Genomic DNA, 22,872 nt, shown 5'->3' with positions numbered 1-22,872 from the left:
AGTCTGCCTGAAGCTCAGTCTTCATTCAGAGAGAGAGCAGCAGCAGCAGCTTTGCTGGGCAGGAATGAGCAGCTCAACAAGCTCAATGTCCACGTCCGCATTCAGACAATGGGGAGCTCTGATTGGCTGGAGGACCAGAGTCCTTCCGGTCCTCCAGCTCTTCTCATTGGTTAATACCTCAGCGCGACGGCCGAGGAAGGGGGACACGCCCCGCACATGCGCAGTTTCCCCTCTCCATTGGACATGCGCAGTCCGGACCGGGGGGGCAGGGGGAGACCACCGAGCGGCTTCTCGCTCTGGCCGGAGCCGCCAGCCGCTTGTCTGGAAACCTTGGCTCGAGGAGAGGGGGGGAACAATGGGTGGGGGCGGGGCTCCCGGGTCCGCGAGCCTGGGCCTGCGCACTGGAACCCCGAGACGTCACCGCGGAGCAGAGTGATTCCTATTGGCTGATTTGGGCTCTGTCGTGGCGTCACGAGTTGTCCACTGAGTTTCCGAGTGAAACTTCCTCCTCTGGGCAACATCTGGGAGGGAATCAATGTCTCCCCCTTTCCATTTCTATTCTCATTCTGGGGGAAATTGGGGACCTGCAGCAACTGAAGGGTAAGGGAGTGAATCCAATGAGGCTGCAGACTCTGGAAACATTACAGACGAACATCGGAATGAGGAGCAGGAGCAGCCCAGGCCCAGGTATCTCTCATTCTCTCTCAAAGACATTGACATCCTTTAGCTCTCTCACTGTGACACGTTTATATATCTGGCTAATCGGATGGCCTCTTACCCAATGTTCATAATTCAAGGGGAAGTTTTCCCAGGAGAGGGCTAACATTTTAATGAACAGTAAATTTGTATGGGAGAGAAATATGTTTAATGTATACGATTTACATGGTATGTACTATGTTATTTACTATTCCCTATTTCTTGTCTTAAAATATGTAGCAGTGTATCAACATGATCTATTTCCAGTGATGGAAACATTACAACATGGAAGGCACCCATTTGGCAACTCAAATCCATGCCAATCTCTGTAGAGCAATTAGGTCAATCCCATTCCCTCTCTGTATCCCCATTTCCCCGTGTTTCATGTCACAATGGAAGTTCCAAAGGAGCTTCCAAAGGAGTGGAGTTGGGTCATGGCACTGAGGTGCAAATAGGTGGTCTTAATGATGTGGCAATGTGGCTGGAAGCTCAACTTGGGCTGAAATATTTTACCATGGTTGTAAAGAGATTGGTTCAGCCTCAGACAGCTGCCAGAAAGAGGGAGAGATTTGCTGGTGAGGGAGTGGAGTTTGTAGTGGGGACTGAAGACAATGGGTTCAGTCTTCCCAGTGTTTATATGAAAGAAATTTCTGTTCTTTTGCTACTGGATGTCAGACAAGTCAGGATGGTGTGTGAGTTGGAGGGGAACTTGAAGGTGATGGTGTTCCCATCTGTTTGCTACACTGGTCCTTCTAGATGGGTGGAGGTTGAGGGTTTGGGAAACTTTCTGCCAAAGTCCTAATTGAGTTGTCAATGTCCAAATCCCTCTCCTACTTCTCTCTATCTTCTCTCACAGTGTCCAGAGTCTTGTGTCCAGACCGTGTGGTAGATTTCCTAACCTGAAGGATATCAGTGAACCCACTGGGTTTTTATGACAATCCAGCAGCTTTTATGATCACTTTTTTCCTAGTGCCAGCCCCACAAATGACCAGATTCACTCAGCTCAATTTCACAACCTGCCTTTGTGTTTTTGTAGGTTCTCTCTCACTTCTTTTTTTTCTGTTTTAAATCAGTTTCACAGGGTTTTAGAAGAGGAGGATTTGCAGTTGGGAAACTGAAACCAAATATTATATCAAAGCCTGGTGGAGCTAACCAATTTATTGTAACCTGAATATCAGTGTGTTTCGAACATGGAAGGAAATAGCACCATTCATAATGAAGCAAAACTGTACACGTGTTCTGTGTGTGGTCAAGACTTCAACCAATCATCCAGCCTTTCAGAACATAATTGCAGTCACAACAGGGAGAAGCTGTGGAAATGTGGGGACTGTGGGAAGGAATTCGATTACCCATCCCAGCTGGAGATTCATCAGCGCAGTCACAGTGGGGAGAGACCATTCACCTGCTCCCAGTGTGGGAAGGGATTCACTCAGTCAAACAGCTTACATGTTCACCAGAGGACTCACACTGAGGAGAGACCATTCACCTGCCCCCAGTGTGGGAAGGGATTCACTACTTCATCCCATCTGCAGAAACATCAGCGAATTCACACCGGGGAGAGGCCGTTCACCTGCTCTGTGTGTGGGAAGGGATTCACTCAGTCTTCCAACCTCATGTTACACCAGCGAATTCACACTGGGGAGAGGCCATTCACTTGCTTTCTGTGTGGGAAGAGATTTGCTCAGTCAGCCACCCTCTTCACACACCAGCGGATTCACACTGATGAGAGACCTTTTAAATGTCCAGACTGTGGAAAATGCTTTAAAAATTCTGTAAATCTGCACTATCATCAACGTGTTCACACTAATGAGAAACCATTCAGGTGCTCTCACTGTGGGACTGGGTTCAAGCAATCATCTCAACTGACTGTACACCAGCGCACTCACACTGGGGAGAGACCGTTCACCTGTTCCCAGTGTGGGGATGGATTTGCTCACTCATCCACTCTGCTGACACACCAGCGAATTCACACTGGGGAGAAGCCGTTCATTTGTTCCAAGTGTGGAAGGGGATTCAATCAGTCTTCCAATCTGCTGAGACACCAGCGAGTTCACAAGTAACTGTTGTGATTGGATTTTGCTGTTTTCATGTTCAGACTGTTGAACCTTTGGGTCTGTTTCTGCTGAATTGAAAAGCGATTCCAGCTCTGTTATAGGTGTTGTTATAATTGGTCTTAAAGGGGAGGATATGGGGTCAGGAAACTTGCACGGAACATCAGATCAGGATTGGATGAAATTGCACAACGTATTATAACCTGAACAGCAAAAAATTTTGAACGTGGAAGAAAATAGCACCGTTTTCATTATCTAAAAGTTGCAAGATCTGGGGAAGATTCCAGTAGATTGCAAAATAGCAAATGTAACTCCTTTACTCAAAAAAAGGAAGAAGGCAAAAAAGAAACTAAAGGCCACTTAATCGAAAATCTGATGTAGGGAAAATATTAAAGCTTTATTAAAGATATCATGAGAATGAGAAAAAGTCAGACAATAAGAGAGAGTCAACACGGTTTGAGAAAGGGATATCATATTCAACCTATTTACTGGAGTTCTTTGAAGGAGTCACATACGCTTTGGATAAAGGGGGTTAGTTGGCTGGGTGGCTGGTTTGTGATGCACAGTTTTACCAACAGCACAGTTCAATTGTCGTGCCAACCAAGGTTATTCATGAAGGTGCTGTCTCCTCAATTTTGCCCCTCACCTGAGGTGTGGTGATCTAAGATGATGAAAGGTATGGATAAAGTAGACGTGGAGCAGATGCTTCCTCTTCTGGGGCATTCTAGGATGAGCGGTCTAGTCTTAGGATAAGGGGCAGCAAATCTAAACCAGAGTTGAAGAGAAACTGCTTCTCCCAAAGGGTTGTGAATCTGTGGAATTCACATTGCAGTGGATGTTGGGACAGTGAGAAAATTTAAGGAGGAGTTAAACAGATTTTTAATTGGTAATGAGTTGAAGTGTTTTGGGGAGAAGGCAGGAAAATAGGGATGAGGAGCATTTCAGCCGTGACCGAATGATGGAATAGACTCAATTGGCCGAATGGTCTAATTCTGCTCCTATATCTTATGAATTTATGATCCTCAGGTTAAGTGACCATCAGTCAGCTCTCCTTCTCAGTGAGACATCTGGGAGATGATGACTTTATATATTGGTAAATGGGGCAGCAAAGGTGAATGTACTGTACTTAGATTTCCAAAATGCATTTGATAAGCTGCCACATCAAATAGAAAATAGAATCTCACAGTGTAGAGGGGTAACATGACATGGAAAGATGATTGGCTAGCTAACAGGAAACAGAGTTGGCACACATAGATCTTTATCTGGTTGGCAGGATGTGACAAGTGATGTGCCAAAGTGATCAGACCTGGGACCCCGACTTTTAACAATTTATATAAATGACTTGGATGCAAGCATGGTCGTTAAATTTGCTGAGGAGAAAATAAGTTGTGAAGAGGATGTAAGGAATGTAGATAGGTTCAGCTAACGGGCAAAGATTTGGCAAATTGAGTATAAGATGGGCAAATGTGGAATTATCAATTTTGGCTGGAATTCCTGCCAAATTTTAAAAAAACATTAAATGGTGAGAGATTGCAGAACTCTGAGATTCAGAGGGATCTGGGTCTCCTAATGCATGAATCACAAAAGGCTGAAACGCAAGTACAGCAAGTAATCAGGAAAGTTAATAGAATGTTGTTGTTTATTCTGAGGAAATTGGTTACAAAGGGAGTGAGCTTATGTTTCAGTCATACAGGACACTGGTGACACCACATCTGGAGTGTTATTAAAGTACTGAACTCCTTATTTAAGTAAAATGTAAATACATTGGAAGCAGTTCAGAGAATGCCTACCAGATTAATACAATAAAATTGGCAGGTTGTCTTACAAGGAAAGATTGGAGTGTCTGGGCTTGTGTCCACCGGAGTTCAAAAGAGTAAGAGGTACTTTGATTAAAGCCTTTTAGGTTTGAGGGTTATTGACTGGGTTGATGTGGAAAGGATTTTTTTTTCTTGTGGGAGAATCTTGAAGAAGGAGACACTGTTTAAAATGTGTTGCTCATTTAAGACAGAGATGGGGAGAAATGTTTTCTTTCAGAGGATCATGGATCTTTGGAACTCTCTTCCTCAAAAGGCAGAGGAACCAGAATCTTGGAATATTTTGAAGACAGAACAAAATGATCTCCTAATTAACAAGGAGATGGAAGATTATTGGTGAGGGTAGTGGGCAGGAATGTGGGGTTGAGGTCATCCCCAATGTCGGAACAGGCTCGAGGGGTTGAGTGGCCTCTTTCTGTTCCTAATTATTATGTTTGAATGGGTCTGTTTCTATTAATAAACAGCAGTCCATTTATATGTCTGTTAATATTGTTAATAATAGTCAAATAAATTGGCTTTGTGTTAAACACATGGTGCTATGCCTTTTCAATATCTCTTACACGGAATAGTCCAAAGACATGTGAGTTACGTTGATTGACCATGGTAAAATTGACCCTAGTGTCTGTGGGAATAGGAAGGTTATTAAGTAAGGTTACAGGAATAGGGTCTGGGTGGGATTGTGGTCGGTGTGGACTGGATGAGATGAATAGCCTCCTTCTGCATTGTAGGGATTCTACAATTCTAGTCTTGTAATAGAATATTGTAACTATGTTAATATATTTCAAGGCATTGTTATTCTGATAGAGAAGGAGTGTATGTCAACTCCCTGTAGAGCAATCCAGTTAGACCCATTGTCCCTCCATATACTCATTCTCCTGCAAGAGTATTTGCTTCAAATGCATATCCAATTTCATTTTGAAATCTTTAACTGCCTTCACTGCCACCAGATCCATGGGCACCTAGTTCCAGATCATGACCACTTGCTGCACCCACCATATCTCCAACCAGGTAATGAGTGCCGCATAATGCACACATTTGAACAGGAAGTGATGTGCATGGATTCATTAACCAACATGAATTGGCACCTTTAGGAGAACTGGGAGGCTATTTATTGGGATACAGCAGGGTAAGAATAGTGGGGAAAAGTGAAGCGTTTTCTATAAAAACTAGATTTGTCTTTTCTGAATTTCTAAGTTGCACTGACAGTGATGAATTTTGGAAATTTGTGTTACAGGATATCAGAAGAGGATTTCCAGACAGAAACCTCAAAATAAATACTCGTGGTGATCTGACAGATTAACTCCATTCATCGGAACCTGGACAACATCAGCCTTTGGAATCTACAAAGGGAAATACTTATCTGTTCTGCCTGCTTCAAGAGATTTCAACCATAAGTGTGATTGGAAAAGCATGGAGTCACACAGATCCGAGTGAGAGTGTTCCAGTGAACTGACTGTGGAAAAAAACTCCAACACAGCTTGAAAAGACATCACCAGTCACATTGGGGTGAGACCGTTCAGGTGTTTTGTTGTGGATGAGGCTTCAGCTGACTGTCAAACTGTGACAGACACATGGACACCAGCACCATGGAGAAGCCATGGAAATGTGGAGACTGTGGTAAAGGATTCCATTTTCCACACCAACTGGAAACTCATCGATGTAACCACACTGGGGAGAGGCCATTCATTTGCTTGGAGTGTGGGAAGGGATTTGCTCATTCATCCTCCCTGCAGACACACAAACGAGTTCACACAGGGGACTGGCCATTCACCTGCCCCGAGTGTGGGAAAGGATTCAAAAGTTCATCCCACCTGCAGAAACACAATCGGGTTCACAGCGGGGAGAAGCCATTCACCTGCTCCGATTGTGGGAAGGGATTCAGTGAATCATCCAACTTGCTGATGCACCAGCGAGTTCACACTGGGGAGAAATGGTTCACGTGCTCGGAGTGTGGGAAGGGATTCACTCAGTTATCCCACCTGCAGACACACGAGCGAGTTCACACCGGGGAAAGGCCATTCCTCTGCTCTGACTGTGGGAAGGGATTCAGTAATTCATCCAACCTGCAGAGGCACCAGCGAATTCACACCAGGGAGAGACTGTTCAGCTGCTCCGAGTGTGGGAAGGGATTCACTGATTCATCCTATCTGCTGATACATCAGCGCGTTCACACTGGGGAGAGGCCGTTCATCTGCTCTGAGTGTGGGAAGCGTTTCCCTTATGCATCAAATCTGCAAAAACACCGCCGATTGCACACTGGGGAGAGACCATTCACCTGCTCCGACTGTGGGAAAACATTCACTCAGTCATCCCACCTGCAGACACACCAGCGAGTTCACACCGGGGAGAGACCATTCACCTGCTCTCAGTGTGGGAAAGGATTCAGTAATTCATCCAACCTGCGGACACACCAGCGAGTTCACACTGGGGAGAGACCATTTACCTGCTCTGACTGTGGGAAAGGATTCACTAAATCATCACAACTGCTGAGACATCAGCGAATTCACAAGTGATGACAGGGGTTGGATTCTGCTGTTATTGCTGCTGTTAATCACATCCGGGACTGAACCATGTTCATTCTGACAGTGGGTGAAGTGAGAGGGTCGGAGGGTTTCTTTCTGCTGGACCGGCCGGTCTCACGACTTTGCTTCCAGTGGACTGATGTTCTTTAAATCTAGGAGAGCACATTTTCACTGAAATGATCCATAAAAGCTGATGAAGGACATTTATTCTATCCTGGATAGTAAATAGAGGTTTTTCCACCACGACAGGTAGATGTACAATAAGTACATTTGTCTCTGTTCCATTGAGTCTACAGCACAGGGCCAGGTCAGTCAGCTCAATTGGTCTATGTCAGTATTTATGCTCCACATGAGCCTCCACACACCCCTCTTCATCTTCCCCCATCAGCATATCCTTCTATTCCTTCTCCCTCATGTACGTATCTCGCTTCCCCTTCAATGTATTCACGCTGTTCACCTCAACCGTTCACTATGGTAGTGAGTTCCACATTCTCACCACTTGCTGGGTAAAGAGGTTTCTCATTAATTCCCTGTTGGATTATTGAACCCCTTCATAACCTTAGAGACTTCCACCAGGTCACCCTTCAGTCTTCTCGGGGTCCTTGTGCATGAGTCGCAAAAACCCAGCCTGCAGGTGGTCAGGAAGGCGACTGGGATGCTGGCCTTCATAGCGAGGGGGATTGAATATAAAAGTAGGGAGGTCTTGCTGCGGCTGTATAGGGCATTGGTGAGGCCGCAGCTGGAGTACTGTGTGCAGTTTTTGTCGCTGCACTTACGCAAGGATATTTTGGCCTTGGAGGGAGTGCAGAGGAGGTTTACTAGGCTGATGCCGGTGTTGAGGGGGTTGAACTATGAGGAGAGGCTGAATAAACTAGGCTTGTGCTCATTAGAGTTTAGAAGAATGAGGGGAGATCTCATTGAGACGTATAAGATGATGAATGGGATGGATAGGATAGAGGTGGAGAGACTCTTCCCGCTCAGAAAGGACAGTAGGACTAGGGGGCACAGCCTCAAGATAAAGGGGGGGGCGGTTTAGAACGGAGTTGAGGAGGAACTTCTTCACTCAAAGGGTGGTGAATCTCTGGAATTCTCTGCCCGTTGAAGTGGTGGAGGCTGCCTTGCTAAATATTTTTAAGACGCGGGTTGATAGGCAAGGGGTTTAAGGGTTATGGGGAGAGGGCGGGAATGTGGAACTGAGCCACGACAGATCAGCCATGATCTTACTGAATGGCGGGGCAGGCTCGAGGGGCTAGATGGCCTACTCCTGCTCCTATTTCTTATGTTCTTATGTTCGTTTCTGGAGAAAAGCAGCCCATCATTCAAAATGTGTCAAATTTAGACTAAGCCTTTAACAATGACTTTGATGCAAGAACTGAGTGTGATATATCCAACATTGTGGAGAATAAGAAAAAAATGAATTTCTATAGCACCTCTCACAACCACAAGGTGTCAGCTGAACATGTGAATCAGGAGCCTGTTCTGCCATTCAACATGATCATGGCTGATCTGATTGAAATCTCAACTCCACATTCCCACCTACCCCAATACCTTTCAGCACCTTGTTTATCTGGAACCTATCTCACTCTGCCTTTGTCCTGAAGCATTATACAGTGAATGAAGTTCTGTGAATTGTAGTGACTGTTGTAATGGAGGAAACTGCAGGCTTGGGTAATCAAATTTAGTTTTAAAATTCAATCACTTCCATACCATATTCATTGCTATAAGTAACAAGGTCACGGAAGCCATTTTAAACTCGAACATGTGGCTTCTCACAGTCTGTTCACCTTCTGTCAGTTGTCTTTATTCGCTACAAATTGATTCTATATTAAAAACCAGTCATGAAACAGATTCAGTATCGAACTTTGGTTAAGATATTGTTAGTAACTCAATATAATAGACAATTATATCATAAAGACTAGATCTTTATTTATAAATATTAACACTGAATAACCTGAAATGTTTCCAGAAACTGCAGACCTGGTAGAAATTGTTTAAAGGAAGAAATTATTTTCTAATTTTAATAAGCTACAGGATATCATATTCTTCCAAAGTCCAGCTGACGAATAAGGTTCATTGTTCAGTCTGGTCAGGATTAATAAGGAAGAAAGCTGTTAACTGTCTTTTTGAACCAGTCTATCTTGTAGTGACAAGCATATTAATTAAGATTATTGTATTAATTAGCTAGCAGTCAGTAATAAATAAATAATTGTAGTAGTAGTGAGATTTAATTGGGTTACAATTAATAATAAAGAATCATTATTTTTAAGTTTATTTATTAGTGTCACATGTAAGCTTATAGTAAAAAAAACTGAGTTTTATTTGCTGTAAAAAGGTATGATCTGAATTACTGCGTATATAAAGAATGTGCAAATACAATAAATATACTTTCAAGAGAGAACTTCAAACTCTGATTCATCTCAGAATTTGAAATTGTCTGAATATCTGATTGTATAGAATCAGATAACGGGGTTAATACGAAACTCTGCAATTGTATTTCTGTCGAAGATAATGAGAGAAGGTGGTGTAAGTAATTGGGGATCTGGGTTTAATTAATCTGTAACCAAATTGACCAAGTGTCATGTCACAATCAACCCAACTCTGATGTCAGGTAATGTTCACTTTGGGAATAAAAGTAGAGATTCCCAACATCCCAACATCAGTACTTGCCAGCCAAGTACTGAATATTCATGGGGTCGAGTTCCAGATAAATTATTGTCAAAGAAGGAACCAGACTTCTGAGGTTCAAATCCACAAGAATTCCTTTCCAAGGAGCCAGAGAGGGTTAACCTTTCACAGACTGATCACCCACGTCAAATTATAAAAGCCAAAGTTTGCAGTAAACGTTTCTCGACGAGTAAACTTATTTTTAAAACTTACTTACCGGAGAATCCTGCTGTTGCCTTACCTGGTTAAAATATTCTTCCATCCATTTAATTTATTAAATGGCAAGTTGGAGGGGGCTGAAGTCAATTAAAATTCAGATATCAAGATCAGGTAACACAAATCTGAAATTTAAAAACTTGCATTTAGCATCGTTCAGGACTACAGGGTCTCCCAATGCACTTTCCAACCAATGAAGTGTCTTTGAAGTGTGGTCATTGTTGTAATGCAGGAACTGTGACAACTAATGCATACACAGCAAGATCCCAAAAGCAGCAACATGATCACGAGCAGATGATTTGTTTGTAGTGATGTTGATTGATAAATATTGGTCAGGACTTTGGGGATAGCCCCACCCCCAGTCTTCAAAATCATATCCATGGCAACATCTATGTCCTTGAAGGGGCAGATGGGGTACTTGGGTGGCATCTCGCCCTAAAGGCAGCAGCTCTAAAATGTCATCACTGTAAATCCAGGATAGAAATTCAGAACAGACAATTCCAGTTTCAGTTTTGTTCCCCATCCCAACAATCAGAATCCAGAATCCAGTGAAGTGTCTTTCCTCCACTCCCAGTTTTCCCTCCCCCTTGGGCTGTGTTCAGATCTCCAGCTGTGTTTGCAGAATAAGAATAAATTCAATCATTTTCTCTCCTGCTCACTGCATCCCTGATGCCCCATCTACTCAATGCCCCTTCACTATGACAGTCACACCTGTACCCTGTTGGCTGGACAAGACTCGCCAGCTTCCTCTGTTAAGTGGTATCTGGTCACCTGAGTACCTTGGGCATGACACGAAAAGAGCCCCACCTTCCCAGGGGTCGGTGCTGGGGCCTCAGCTATTCACCATTTATATAGATGATCTGGAGGAGGGAACCGAGTGTATGGTGTCGAAATTTGCTGATGACACCAAGATTGGTGGAACGGCAAATTGCGCGGAGGGTGTGGAGAGTCTGCAGAAGGATCTAGATAGGCTGGGCAAATGGGCCAGGAACTGGCAAATGGAATTTAATGTTGGCAAGTGCGAGGTGGTCCACTTTGGTAGGAGTAATGGTAGGAAGGACTATTACTTACGTGGCGAAAAACTGCAGCAGGCGACGGTGCAGAGGGACCTCGGGGTCCTTGTGCATAAGTCGCAAAAACCCAGCCTGCAGGTGCAGAAGGTGGTCAGGAAGGCAAATGGGATGCTGGCCTTCATAGCGAGGGGGATTGAATATAAAAGTAGGGAGGTCTTGCTGCGGCTGTATAGGGCATTGGTGAGGCCACAGCTGGAGTACTGTGTGCAGTTTTGGTCGCCGCACTTACGCAAGGATATTTTGACCTTGGAGGGAGTGCAGAGGAGGTTTACTAGGCTGATGCCGGAGTTGAGGGAGTTGAGCTATGAGGAGAGGCTGAATAAACTAGGCTTGTACTCGTTCGAGTTTAGAAGAATGAGGGGAGATCTCATTGAGACATATAAGATTATGAATGGGATGGATAGGATAGAGGTGGAGAGACTCTTCCCGCTCAGAAAGGACGGTAGGACTAGGGGGCACAGCCTCAAGATAAAGGGGGGGCGGTTTAGAACGGAGTTGAGGAGGAACTTCTTCACTCAAAGGGTGGTGAATCTCTGGAATTCTCTGCCCGTTGAAGTGGTGGAGGCTGCCTCGCTAAATATTTTTAAGACGCGGGTTGATGGGTTTTTGATAAGCGAGGGGATTAAGGGTTATGGGGAGAGGGCGGGAATGTGGAACTGAGCCACGACAGATCAGCCATGATCTTACTGAATGGTGGGGCAGGCTCGAAGGGCTAGATGGCCTACTCCTGCTCCTATTTCTTATGTTCTTATGTTCCCAATCTGCCCTGACTTTCTATTTCATTGGTAGTCTCTTGGCTTTGAGGATGAATTGCCTGATCTGATTGTTAAATCCACCCATCTCCCTTGATTCCATAATCCTTAATACTCTCATCTCACAACCTTCTCACAATCTCAGTTTTTAAATTTTCTGTTGACTGAATCTGATCAGAATTCCAGATTTCTATTTTCCGTGAAGTGATTCCTGATATTGCTCCTGAACACCCCAGTCTCAGTTAAACAAATAAACATTGCTGATTTGTATATTTAAATGGTGACATTTTTAAAAAAAGCACAGTGGTTAGCACTGCTGTCTCATAGCGACAGGGACCCAGTTCAATTCCGGCCTTGGCTCTGTGTGGAGCTTGTACATTCTCCCCGTGTCTGCATGGGTTTCCTCTGGGTGCTCCGGCTTCCGCTCACCGTCTGAAAGGTGTGCTGTTCGGTGCATTGACCCAAACAGATGCTGGAGCGTGGCGACTCAGGGAATTTCACAGTAACTTCATTGCCGTGTTAATGTAAGCCTTATTTGTGATTAATAAATAAATTTTAACTTCAAAAACAAAAAAACAGTGGTTAGCACTGCTGCCTGACAGCGCCAGGGACCTGGGTTCGATTCCCGGCTTGGGTCACTATCTGTGTGGAGTTTGCACATTCTCCCCATATCTGCGTGAGTTTCCTCCGGGTGCTCCGGTTTCCTCCCCAGTCCAAAGATCTGCAGGCTAGGTGGGCTGGCCATGCTAAATTGACCTTAGTACCCTCAGGGGGATTAACAGGGTAACTAGGTGAGATTACAGGGATAGGGCCTGAGTGGGACTGTTGTTCAGTGCAGGCTCAATGGGCCAAATGGCCTGCTTCTGCACTGTAGGAATTCGATAATAATTGCGGTTAAAAACTGGAGAAGCTGGAAATGGGAAGTAAAAACAGAAAGTTGTGGAAATGGGAAGTAAAAACAGAAAGTTGTGGAAATGGGAAGTAAAAACACTAAGTTGTGGAAATGGGAAGTAAAAACAGAAAGTTGTGGAAATGGGAAGTAAAAACAGTAAGTTGTGGAAATGGGAATTAAAAACAGAAAGTTGTGGAAATGGGAATTAAAAACAGAAAGTTGTGGAAATGGGAAGTAAAAACAGAAAGTTGTGGAAATGGGAATTAAAAACAGAAAGTTGTGGAAATGGGAAGTAAAAACAGAAAGTTGTGGAAATGGGAATTAAAAACAGAAAGTTGTGGAAATGGGAAGTAAAAACAGAAAGTTGTGGAAATGGGAATTAAAAACAGAAAGTTGTGGAAATGGGAAGTAAAAACAGAAAGTTGTGGAAATCCTCAGCAGGTTTTGGCAGCTTCTGTGAAGAGAAACAGAGTTAACATTTACAATGCCAGGGGATTGTTGTTGATGAGCTGAGTATTTGCAGCATTGTGCTGAGCTTTGAGAAACATTCTGAATGTGAATTTCTAGTTCTTACACAGATCTGGATGTCAATCTGATTTCACACCTTCCTCTGAACACTTTCCAAACTCACCTCCAGCTCATTGTCCATTCCTTCACTAAACACCCGGATGGACAATCACCACCACAAGATGGCGGCGCCCGCCGGTTGCCCGGGTAGCCGGGCCCAGGCAACGGGGAGGAAGCCCGCCCACTCACCCCCCCCTCCCTTACCAAGATGGCCGTCCCCGCGCTCCGCTCCCTGAACAAAAGACACGCCTTCCTCTCCCAAGATGGCGGCGGTGACCTGGGTTCAATCCAAGTCCCGGATGATCCTCTTCCTATTGGCCCGGATCTGCCCGTCAATCACTCCCCGGCCCATTGTGAGCTGGAGCATGCGCAGTGTGACTGTGAAGCTGGACTCAGGCGGGTGAGTGGAGGAGGTTCCAAACCCCCCAATAAGACCCATTGGGTTTACTGTCAGTCTGCAGACAGGAGCTGGAGAACTGAACCCAGACAGAGGACAGGGAGGGAAGGAAAGAAATGGTGAGATGGGTTTGGATTTCAGACCAAGGAGGAGGGAGAGTGTGTGGGACAGGGATTTACAGATTTAGAACAAAGAACAATGCAGTGCAGGAACAGGCCCTTTGGCCCACCAAGCCTGTGCTGATTCCTAATTTAGATCCACGACTTATTGTCCTTCCGTGGTTCCTATCCCTCTGTTCACCTCCTGTTCACATGTCTATCAAGACACGCCTTGAATGTTGCTAAAGTGCCTGCTTCCATCACCTCCATTGGCAGTACATTCCAGGCACCCATAACCCTCTGTGTGAAAAACTTTCCCCATCTCATCTTCAACCTGTGCCCTCTCATAGTCGACCCTCCCGCCCTGGGAAAGAACCTCTGACTATCCATCCTATCTATGCATCTCATGATCTTGTAGACCTCTATCAGGTCACCCTCTCAAGCCTCTGTCTTTCCAGTAAAAACAATCCGGGTTTATCCAACCTCTTCTCGTACCTTAAACCCTCTAGACCGGGCAACGTATGGTAAACCTTCTTTATACTCTCTCCAAAGCACCCACGTCCTTTTGGTCGTGAGGTGACCATAACTGCATGAAATACTCTAAATGTGGCCTAACTAAAGTTTTATGCAGCTGTAACACTTTTTGCCAACTTTTATACTTGATGTTCTGGCCAATGAAGGCAAGCAAGAGAGGAAAAAATGTTCCAGAGAAACTAAAATTGTTCAGAATTTTTATCCTGGACTGACTGATGACTTTTGTAAACTGTTTTACAGAATATTGGAAAGGAGGAATTACAGACAGAAACAGATATCACACCGAGATCTGACAGAGTCACTCGATTCATCAGGGTCTGAATATCATTGGCCTTTGAATGTGGAAGGAGAAATGTTTGTTCTGTCTGTGAGAAAAGATTTCAGACATCAATGTGACTGGAAAAGCACTGAGACACACAAATACCTGAGTGAGAGTATTTCTGTGAACTGACTACGGAAAGAGCTTTAACTAGATACACAGCCTGAAAGAACATCACACCATTCACCGCAAGGAGAAACCATTCACATGTTATGTGTGTGGATGAGGATTCAGCTGTGTGTCCAAACTGGAGAGACACAAGGACACTGGCATCATGGAGAAACCATGGAAATGTGGGGATTGTGGGAAGGGATTCAGTTACCCTTCTGAATTGGAAATGCATCGACGCGCTCACACTGGGGAGAGGCCATTCACCTGCTCCACCTGTGGGAAGGGATTCACTCAGTCATCCAGCCTGCTGACACACCAGTATGTTCACACTGATCAGACACCTTTCAAATGTTCTGACTGTGAGAAGGCATTTAAAAGCAAAAAGTATCTGCTGATGCACCAACACATTCACAGTGAGGAGAAGCCATTCACCTGCCCCTTGTGTGGGAAGGGATTCACTGCTACATCCAACCTGCAGAAACACCAACGAGTTCACACTGACAAGAGACCCTTTAAATGTCCAGACTGCAGGAAATGCTTTAAAACCTCCGGTGAAGTGACGTGTCATCAACGTGTTCACACTGATGAGAGACCATTCAGATGCTCTCACTGTGGGACTGGCTTCAGGCGATCATCTGAACTCACTGTACACCAGCGAATTCACACTGGAGAGAGGCCATACACCTGCTGTGTGTGTGGGAAGAACTTCATTCAGTCATACCACCTGCTGAAACACCAGCAAATTCATTCCGATATAAAACCTTTTAAATGTTTTGACTGTGAGCAGAGCTTTAAAAGCAGCAAAAATCTCGTGATGCACCAACGAGTTCACACTGGGGAGAGACCGTTCACCTGCTGTGTGTGTGGGAAGGGATTCACTCAGTCATACAACCTGTTGAAACATCAGCGGATTCACTCTGATATAAAACATTATAAATATTTTGATTTTGAGCAGAACATTAAAAGTAGCAATGACCTAATGATACACCAGCAAGTTCACACTGGAGAGAGACTGTTCACCTGTTCCGAGTGTGCGAATGTATTCACTGACTTACAGCAAATGCTCAGACACCAGCAACTTCATGAGTGTGTGCAGGGGTTGGATTCAACTGCTTTTACTGCTGTTAATCACATTGAGGACTGAATGTGTGGGTTAATCCTGAGGTGTGTAAGAAATGTGTCCCAGCCACTCTCTTCCATGGATCAGAGCTCCTTATCTGGGTAGAGAAAACAGGTCCACTCTGGGTTGTCACCCGGCAAGTTGCTGTGGAAGCTTTCTTCATAAGGAGAGAGGGAAGGACAGAGAGCCCTGTTCTGTTAATTTTCAAGGAATTTTTTTTACATCTTATGAAGATTATTAGATAGTGATTGTTTACAGATTGATTGAGATTGATATAGAACTGTGAGCTATTCCTGATCACAAGTGACTATTCCCAGTCTGAAAACGTTTCTGATCTGAAGTTTCCAAATGTTTTTGTGGCATTTGAGTTTTCAGATGAAAAGCACTGACAATAACAAAACATAGAACATTACAGCGCAGAACAGGCCCTTCGGCCCACGATGTTGCGCCGACCAGTTGAAAAACAATGACCCACTAACCTAAACCAATCCCTTTCCATCCATAAACCTATCCACGGATCTCTTAAACGCCCCCAAACTAGGCGCATTTACAACCGCAGCAGGCAGGGCATTCCAATCCCTCACCACCCTCTGGGTAAAGAACCTACCCCTGACATCCGTCCTATAACTACCCCCCCTTAATTTAAAGCCATGCCCCCTCATGCTAGATTTCTCCATCAGAGGAAAAAGGCTATCACTGTCCACCCTATCTAAACCTCTAATCATCTTATATGTTTCAATAAGGTCCCCTCTTAGCCGCCTTCTTTCCAGCGAAAACAACCCCAAATCCCTCAGTCTCTCCTCATAGGACTTCCCCTCCATACCAGGCAACATCCTGGTAAACCTCCTCTGCGCCCTCTCCAAAGCCTCCACATCCTTCCTGTAATGTGGGGACCAGAACTGCACACAGTACTCCAAGTGCGGCCGCACCAGAGTTGTGTACAGTTGCAACATGACGCTGCGACTCCTAAATTCAATCTCCCTACCAATAAACGCCAAGACACCGTATGCCTTCTTAACAACCCTATCTACTTGATTCCCAACTTTCAGGGATCTATGTACATATACACCTAGATCCCTCTGTTCATCCACACTATTCAAAGTCCTCCCGTTAGCCCTATACTCAACACATCTGTTATTCCTACCAAAGTGAATTACCTCACACTTCTCCGCATTAAACTCCATCCGCCACCTCTCAGCCCAGCTCTGCAACCTGTCCAAGTCTTCCTGCAAACTATGACATCCTTCCTCACAATCTACCACACCTCCGACTTTGGTGTCATCAGCAAATTTACTAATCCACCCAACTATACCCTCATCCAGATCATTAATAAAAATTACAAACAGCAGCGGCCCCAAAACAGATCCCTGAGGCACACCACTCGTAACCGAACTCAGTTACTAACCGTAACAGTTAGTATTTATCCAGTAACAGGTTAAAATGTACCAAGACCCTTCACAGACAGTAAGAAGCTGGATTGAAAAGGTAAGGAGGCAAATTTAGGAGGGATTTCCATCCTTTAGGACCTCAGCTGGTGAAAGTATAAGTGAAGTGAAGCCAGTTGGGGGAGCTGAAGAAGGTCAGGACATGTTATTTTGTTGTCTCCTGAGACGTGGGCATCACTGGAAAGGCCAGAACTTATTACCCATCCCTTATTGTCCTTCAACTGAGTGGCTTGCTCGGCTCTAGACTCAACCACATTGCTGTGAGTCCAGAGTCACACGTAGGCCAGACCAGATAAGGATGGCACATTTCCTTCTCTAAAGGAACTTAGTAAAGTTTTACAACAATTGATGATAACTAACGTGGACATCATTACTGAGACTAGCTTTAGAATTCCAGATTCATTAACTGAATTGGGGATTTGAACCCATGTCCCCAGAGCATTAGGCTGGACTTCAAGATGACTATTCCAGAAGTGGACATGGTTAACAGCTTCATGTTTTGAGGTGTCCAGATCACCAACAACCTGTCCTGGTCCCTCCACACTAACACTATAGTTAAGAAACTCAACCAACACCTCTGCTTTCTCAGGAGGCTAAGAAAATTTGGCATGTCTGCTACAACTCTCATTAGCTTTTACAGATGCATCATAGAAAGCATTCAAGTCTGAGATCACAGACCAACCAACTCAAGAACACCTTCTTCTCCACTGCCATCAGACTCTTGAATGGACCTACCTTGCATTAAGCTTTTCTCTACACCAGAATTATAGGGAGTGGGATAGCTTGATCTTGGAATTGGACATAGCTCGGCACAACATTGAGGGCCAAAGGGCCTGTACTGTGCTGTAATGTTCTATGTTCTAGCTATGACTCTAACACTATTTTCTGCACTGTCTCCTTTCTTTTTCCCTGATGTACTTTACAAACAATATGTTTTGTTTGTATGTTGTGCAAGAAACAATACTTTTCACTGTATCCCAATATAGGTGACAATAATAAATCCAATCAAAGACATTACCACTATGTCACCTTCTTCCCTAATTGGAGGAGGGCAGGGAGGTTGGAAGGTTAAGGGGCTAGTGGAGGTTCCAGAGGCTGTCTATCATGGAGAAAGTGGCTGCCTCTATGGAGCTTCAAGTACGATTCTGACTCACCTCCATGCAGGTCATGACCATAAACTGTAAACTTCCAGCCCTTGTCCATTCTTACATCCCGAGAACCAGCTCCCCCTCTCTCTGGCTTTGTGCTGATTATCAATCCGGCTGGGAGCCACTGGGTGGATGAGTGGGTGAAGGAATGTTCAATGCACATGAAGGAGATTGGGTGTGTTTCCCCATTTTTGTTTTGTTCACTTTTCCAATATTTATTTATTTCCATTTTTAACCAAAAGATATTCAAGTTGTAACACTGAAATCCAAAGGAGTTTAAATCTGTTAAAATCAATCCCCATTCAGTACACAGGAGGACTGGACCCAATTTTTTATAGTATAAATAAACACAAATCTTACAAGATGTTTATCAGGGGAATTGTTTTTCTGTGAGACCAGGGACGGTCAAACTCTGTCCCAAAGTTCAGATTAGGGCCCTGAGCCTGGGCTATGGGGCCACACACATGGAGCATCATTCCCGGATGTCCTTCACCCCTGATTTAAATCACTCCACCATTGGTGGTCATGCCTTCAGCTGCCTGGACCCTAAGCTCTGGAATTTCCTCCCTAAACCTCTCCACCTTTCCACTTCATTTTCCTCCCTAAAGACTGTCCTTATAACCAATCTCTTTGTATCATCTGACGCAATATGTCCTTTTGTTCCTGTGAAACTGCTTAGGACATGTTATTAAATGAAAAACTCTACATAAATATAAGTTGTTGTTCGAGTTCAGTGAGATCTGATTGCTTACTGTGCGAGTGAATCTGTATAAATGTAACTCAGGTGGACACAGTTTATTAGAACTGACCTAGGGAGAAGAAAGCTCTGAACTAACCACTGGACTTTCTGTTCTAACTTGCTTTTACACCTGAAGCTAAATGTTTTCCAGACACACTGGCTACCTACGGAAGAAATCTGAAATTTTAAACACCACCCCCCCTTAAATAAGGAAAAAAATATATATATACACATTGATATCAAGTACATGGCTATCATTACAATTTTTTTTATTCATTTGTGGGACATGGTCATCATTGGCTGGCCAGCATTTATTGCCCATCCCTAGTTGCCCTTGGTGAGCATCTAAGAATCAACCACATTGCTGTGGCTTTGGTGTCACATGGAAGCCAGACCAGGTAATGATGGCAGATTTCTTTCCCTAAAGGACATTTGTGAACATATATGCAGATATATGAATTAGGAGTAGGCCACTCAGCCCCTTGAGTCTGGTTTGCCATTCAGTAAGCTCATGTCTGATCTGATTGTAATCTCAGTTCCAAAGCCCCTGATAACTTTTCACCCTCTTATTTATTGTTACGATCTTTGACCAGACTCTGGGATGTGAGGGAAAATCCAATTAGGGACAATCAACATTTTTGATTAAAATAAAGGTTGTGATTCAAGACAGATAACAAGTAGGACAGTAGCACAGTGGTTAGCACTGCTGCCTCATCACCCAGGGCCAAGGTTCGATTCCTTGTCCTGACACAGTCAAGGATTTGTGTACATCCACTCCCAGTCACTGTGTTCCTGCACCCTGTTTAAAACTGTCCCATTTTGTTTATTCTGCCTCTCCACATTCTTCCTTCCAAAATCTATCACTGACTAAATCACTTTGGGATGTTCTGAGGGTGTGAAAGGTTTTGAACAAGAAATTTCTTTCTCTTTCACAGCTGATTTAAGGCGGTAGATTTTGCTTCAAAGATTAAATTGGGATTGATTTCAGAGTTAATTATTTGACTGATCAGGAAGAATTAAGAGGAAAGATCAGGTCCTTTAAGGTACATTGCAGGCTTGGTAGTTCAATCAGCTCCACTCTCAGTTCAGGAGAACTCAGCAACTTCACATACTGTCCACAGGGGAGTTCCTCTGCTGCATAGAATCCCTACAGTGCAGGAGGAGGCCATTCGGCACCGAGTCTGCATTGACCACAATCGCACCCAGGCCCCATCCCCATAACCCCACCTTTCTAATCCTCTGACACTAACAGGCAATTCAGCATGGCCACACATCTTTGTGCTGTGGGAGGGAACCACAGCACTTGGAGGAAACCCGTGCAGACACAAGGAGAATGTGCAAACTCCATGCAGATAGTGACCCGAGCCTGGAATTGAAGCCGGCGCTGCGAGGTAGAAGTTCTAACCACAATGCAACCGTGCAATGGGACCAACATTCGTGTTTTAACTAACGTCACTGTGGATTAATCAGACTGCTGTTTGTGGAATCTTACTGTGCACAAACTGACTGCTGGGATCAGTAATAACTTATATTTATATTATTATATTATATTAATAACTTGCATTGGTGATGGCCTGGTGGTGCTGCCGCTAGACTATTGTTAATGTTCTGGGAACCCAGGTTTGAATCCCACCACGACAGGTGCTGGAATTTCAATTCAATAAAAAAAACCTGGAATTAAGAATCTACTGATGGCCATGAAACAATTGTCGATTATTGGAAAAACCCATCTTGTTCACTAATGTCCTTTAGGGAAGGAAATGTGCCGTCCTTACCTGGTCTGGCCTACACGTGACTCCAGGCCCACTGCAATGTGGTTGACCCTCAACTGCCCGCCAATTAGGGATGGAGAATTATTGCTGGCCAGCCAGAGACACCCAAGCTACACAAATTAAAACTAAACATGTTTACTGTGGGGGTGGGGTGAGTGTGGGAGGCTGGTCAGGAATGGATTGAATCATTCCGTTTAAAGGTAACAGGCATGGATGAGGGTTTCAGCAGCAGGTGGGGTGCACGGGCTACATGATGGAGACTGAAATATCTGATATTAGTGATGGTGTGGAAATGTTGTCAGAAACTCATCTTGGGGTCAAATCTGACATTGAGATTGTGAAGGGTGTGGGTCAGCCTCAGACAGTTCCGAGGAAGATGGATGTGCTCAGTTGTTAGGGAATGGGATTTGGAATGGTGACTGAAGACAATCGCTTTGATCTTCTCAATTTTTAACTGGAGGAAATTTCTACTCATTCAGTACTGAATGTGGGAGAAGCAGTTTGATAATTTAGTAACAGTGGAGGAATGGAGGGGGATGAGGGTGAGTTAAAGCTGGGTGTTATCAGTGTATGTGGGAAATTTCACACGGTGCTTTCGAATGATGTCACTTAATGGCAGCATGTGGATGAGAAATAGGAGGGACCACAGATAGATCCTTGGGGAACATCAAGTTCAGGGGCCTTGGAGAGGAAAAGGAAGCTGGAGAGGAGGTCAAAGATTGATTTTTCAGAATGTGTGGTGACAGTGGATTTAAAGGTGAGAAGGATTAGGACCACAAGTAAACAGTATCAATTAATATAGAGAAGGCAAATGGTCAGCAGCTTAGTGTGAATAGGGTCAATAGAACATAAGGGTCATGGGGGTTGTGGGGTGGGGTCATGCACAAGCTGAGTTCTGACAGGGCATAAGAGACAGATGGGAGGGAAACTGGAGAAAAATGTGAGTTCCAGACTTAGTTAAGGATAGTTTGGCCCGGTGTGCTTGTGGAAGGAAGGGAAGCAGCAGAGGCAGCTGACCAGATTGTCTCCATGTTAGTGCCAAAAAGTTCCATGAGCCTCTCACACTCGTTGTTGGTGAGCATGGATGAGACAGGGGAGAGAATTTCAAAAGGAACAAACTGTAACAGCTGTTAAAAAAGATTCAGCACAGTGTATTTTACACAAACTATTTTCTTAAGCAAAAAATATTAGCCCCTGTAACTGGGCTGGGGTTTGAAAAAGAACAGAAAAAGACTCCAATGAATTCATTGACTGAAGTTACTCACAAAGTTGCTGGTGTCTCAGCAGGTGGAATGACGGAGTGAATCCCTTTCTACATTCCACAGTCTTTTCTTGGTTTGAATTTGCTGGTGTACAGTGAGTTCGGATGATCGCCTGAACCCAGTCCCAGAGCTGGAGCACCTGAACGGTCTCTCATCAATGTGAATTCACTGATGGAACATCGGATCTCAACGTTTTTTATAGCATTTACCACAGTCCAGATATTGGAAAAGTCTCTCCTCAGAGCGAACACATTGATGGGACATCAGATTCTCAAAACCTTTAAAGCACTTAAGCATTTAAATGGTCTCTTGTCGTAAACTCGCTGGTGTCTCAACATCTTGGATGAATCAGTGAATCCTTTCCCACGCTTGGGGCAGGTGAACGGTTTTCCAAAGTGTGGACTCGCTGGTGCTTCAACAGGTTGGATAAATCATTGAATCCTTTCCCACACACATTATAACTGAATGGCCTCTCCCCAGTGTCTCAGCAGGCTGGATAAATCACTGAATCCCTTCCCACACTTAGAACAAGTGAAAGGTTTCTCCCCAGTGTGACTGTGTTGATGAGTTTCTAGCTGAGACGGGCAACAAAATGACTCCTCACAATCCCTGCGTTTCCACGGTTTCTTCGTGTGAACACGTTTATGTTGCCACAAGCCTGATGATCGATTGAAGCCTCA

General features: G+C 44.4%; 2 protein-coding genes across 2 annotated transcripts in view; one reads left to right on the top strand and one right to left on the bottom strand.

Annotated features, from left to right (window-relative positions):
• The window catches only part of LOC145362572 (uncharacterized), a 65,449-nt gene that overhangs the window by 3,154 nt on the left and 39,423 nt on the right, over window positions 1-22,872 (bottom strand). Inside the window, exons 5-6 of the mRNA XM_080218572.1 lie at window positions 22,698-22,767; window positions 22,482-22,604 (exon numbers count right to left, since the gene is read on the bottom strand). Of these exons, the coding sequence (XP_080074698.1) occupies window positions 22,482-22,604; window positions 22,698-22,767 (193 nt within the window). The remainder of the gene's footprint in view (window positions 1-22,481; window positions 22,605-22,697; window positions 22,768-22,872) is intronic.
• Window positions 555-7,176, top strand: LOC145362492 (uncharacterized). The gene is made up of 4 exons (XM_080218511.1): window positions 555-687; window positions 1,778-2,752; window positions 5,698-5,706; window positions 6,240-7,176. The coding sequence occupies exons 2-4, from the start codon at window positions 1,887-1,889 to the stop codon at window positions 7,072-7,074; spliced, it is 1,710 nt and encodes a 569-aa protein (XP_080074637.1). The 5' UTR covers window positions 555-687; window positions 1,778-1,886; the 3' UTR covers window positions 7,075-7,176.

Source organism: Carcharhinus amblyrhynchos, unplaced genomic scaffold, assembly GCF_965287045.1.
Source record: "Carcharhinus amblyrhynchos unplaced genomic scaffold, sCarAmb.v2.hapA scaffold_38, whole genome shotgun sequence".
Classification (NCBI taxonomy): Eukaryota; Metazoa; Chordata; class Chondrichthyes; order Carcharhiniformes; family Carcharhinidae; genus Carcharhinus; species Carcharhinus amblyrhynchos.
Note: the sequence above shows the minus strand (reverse complement) of the source record. Positions and strands in the feature narration are given on the sequence as shown.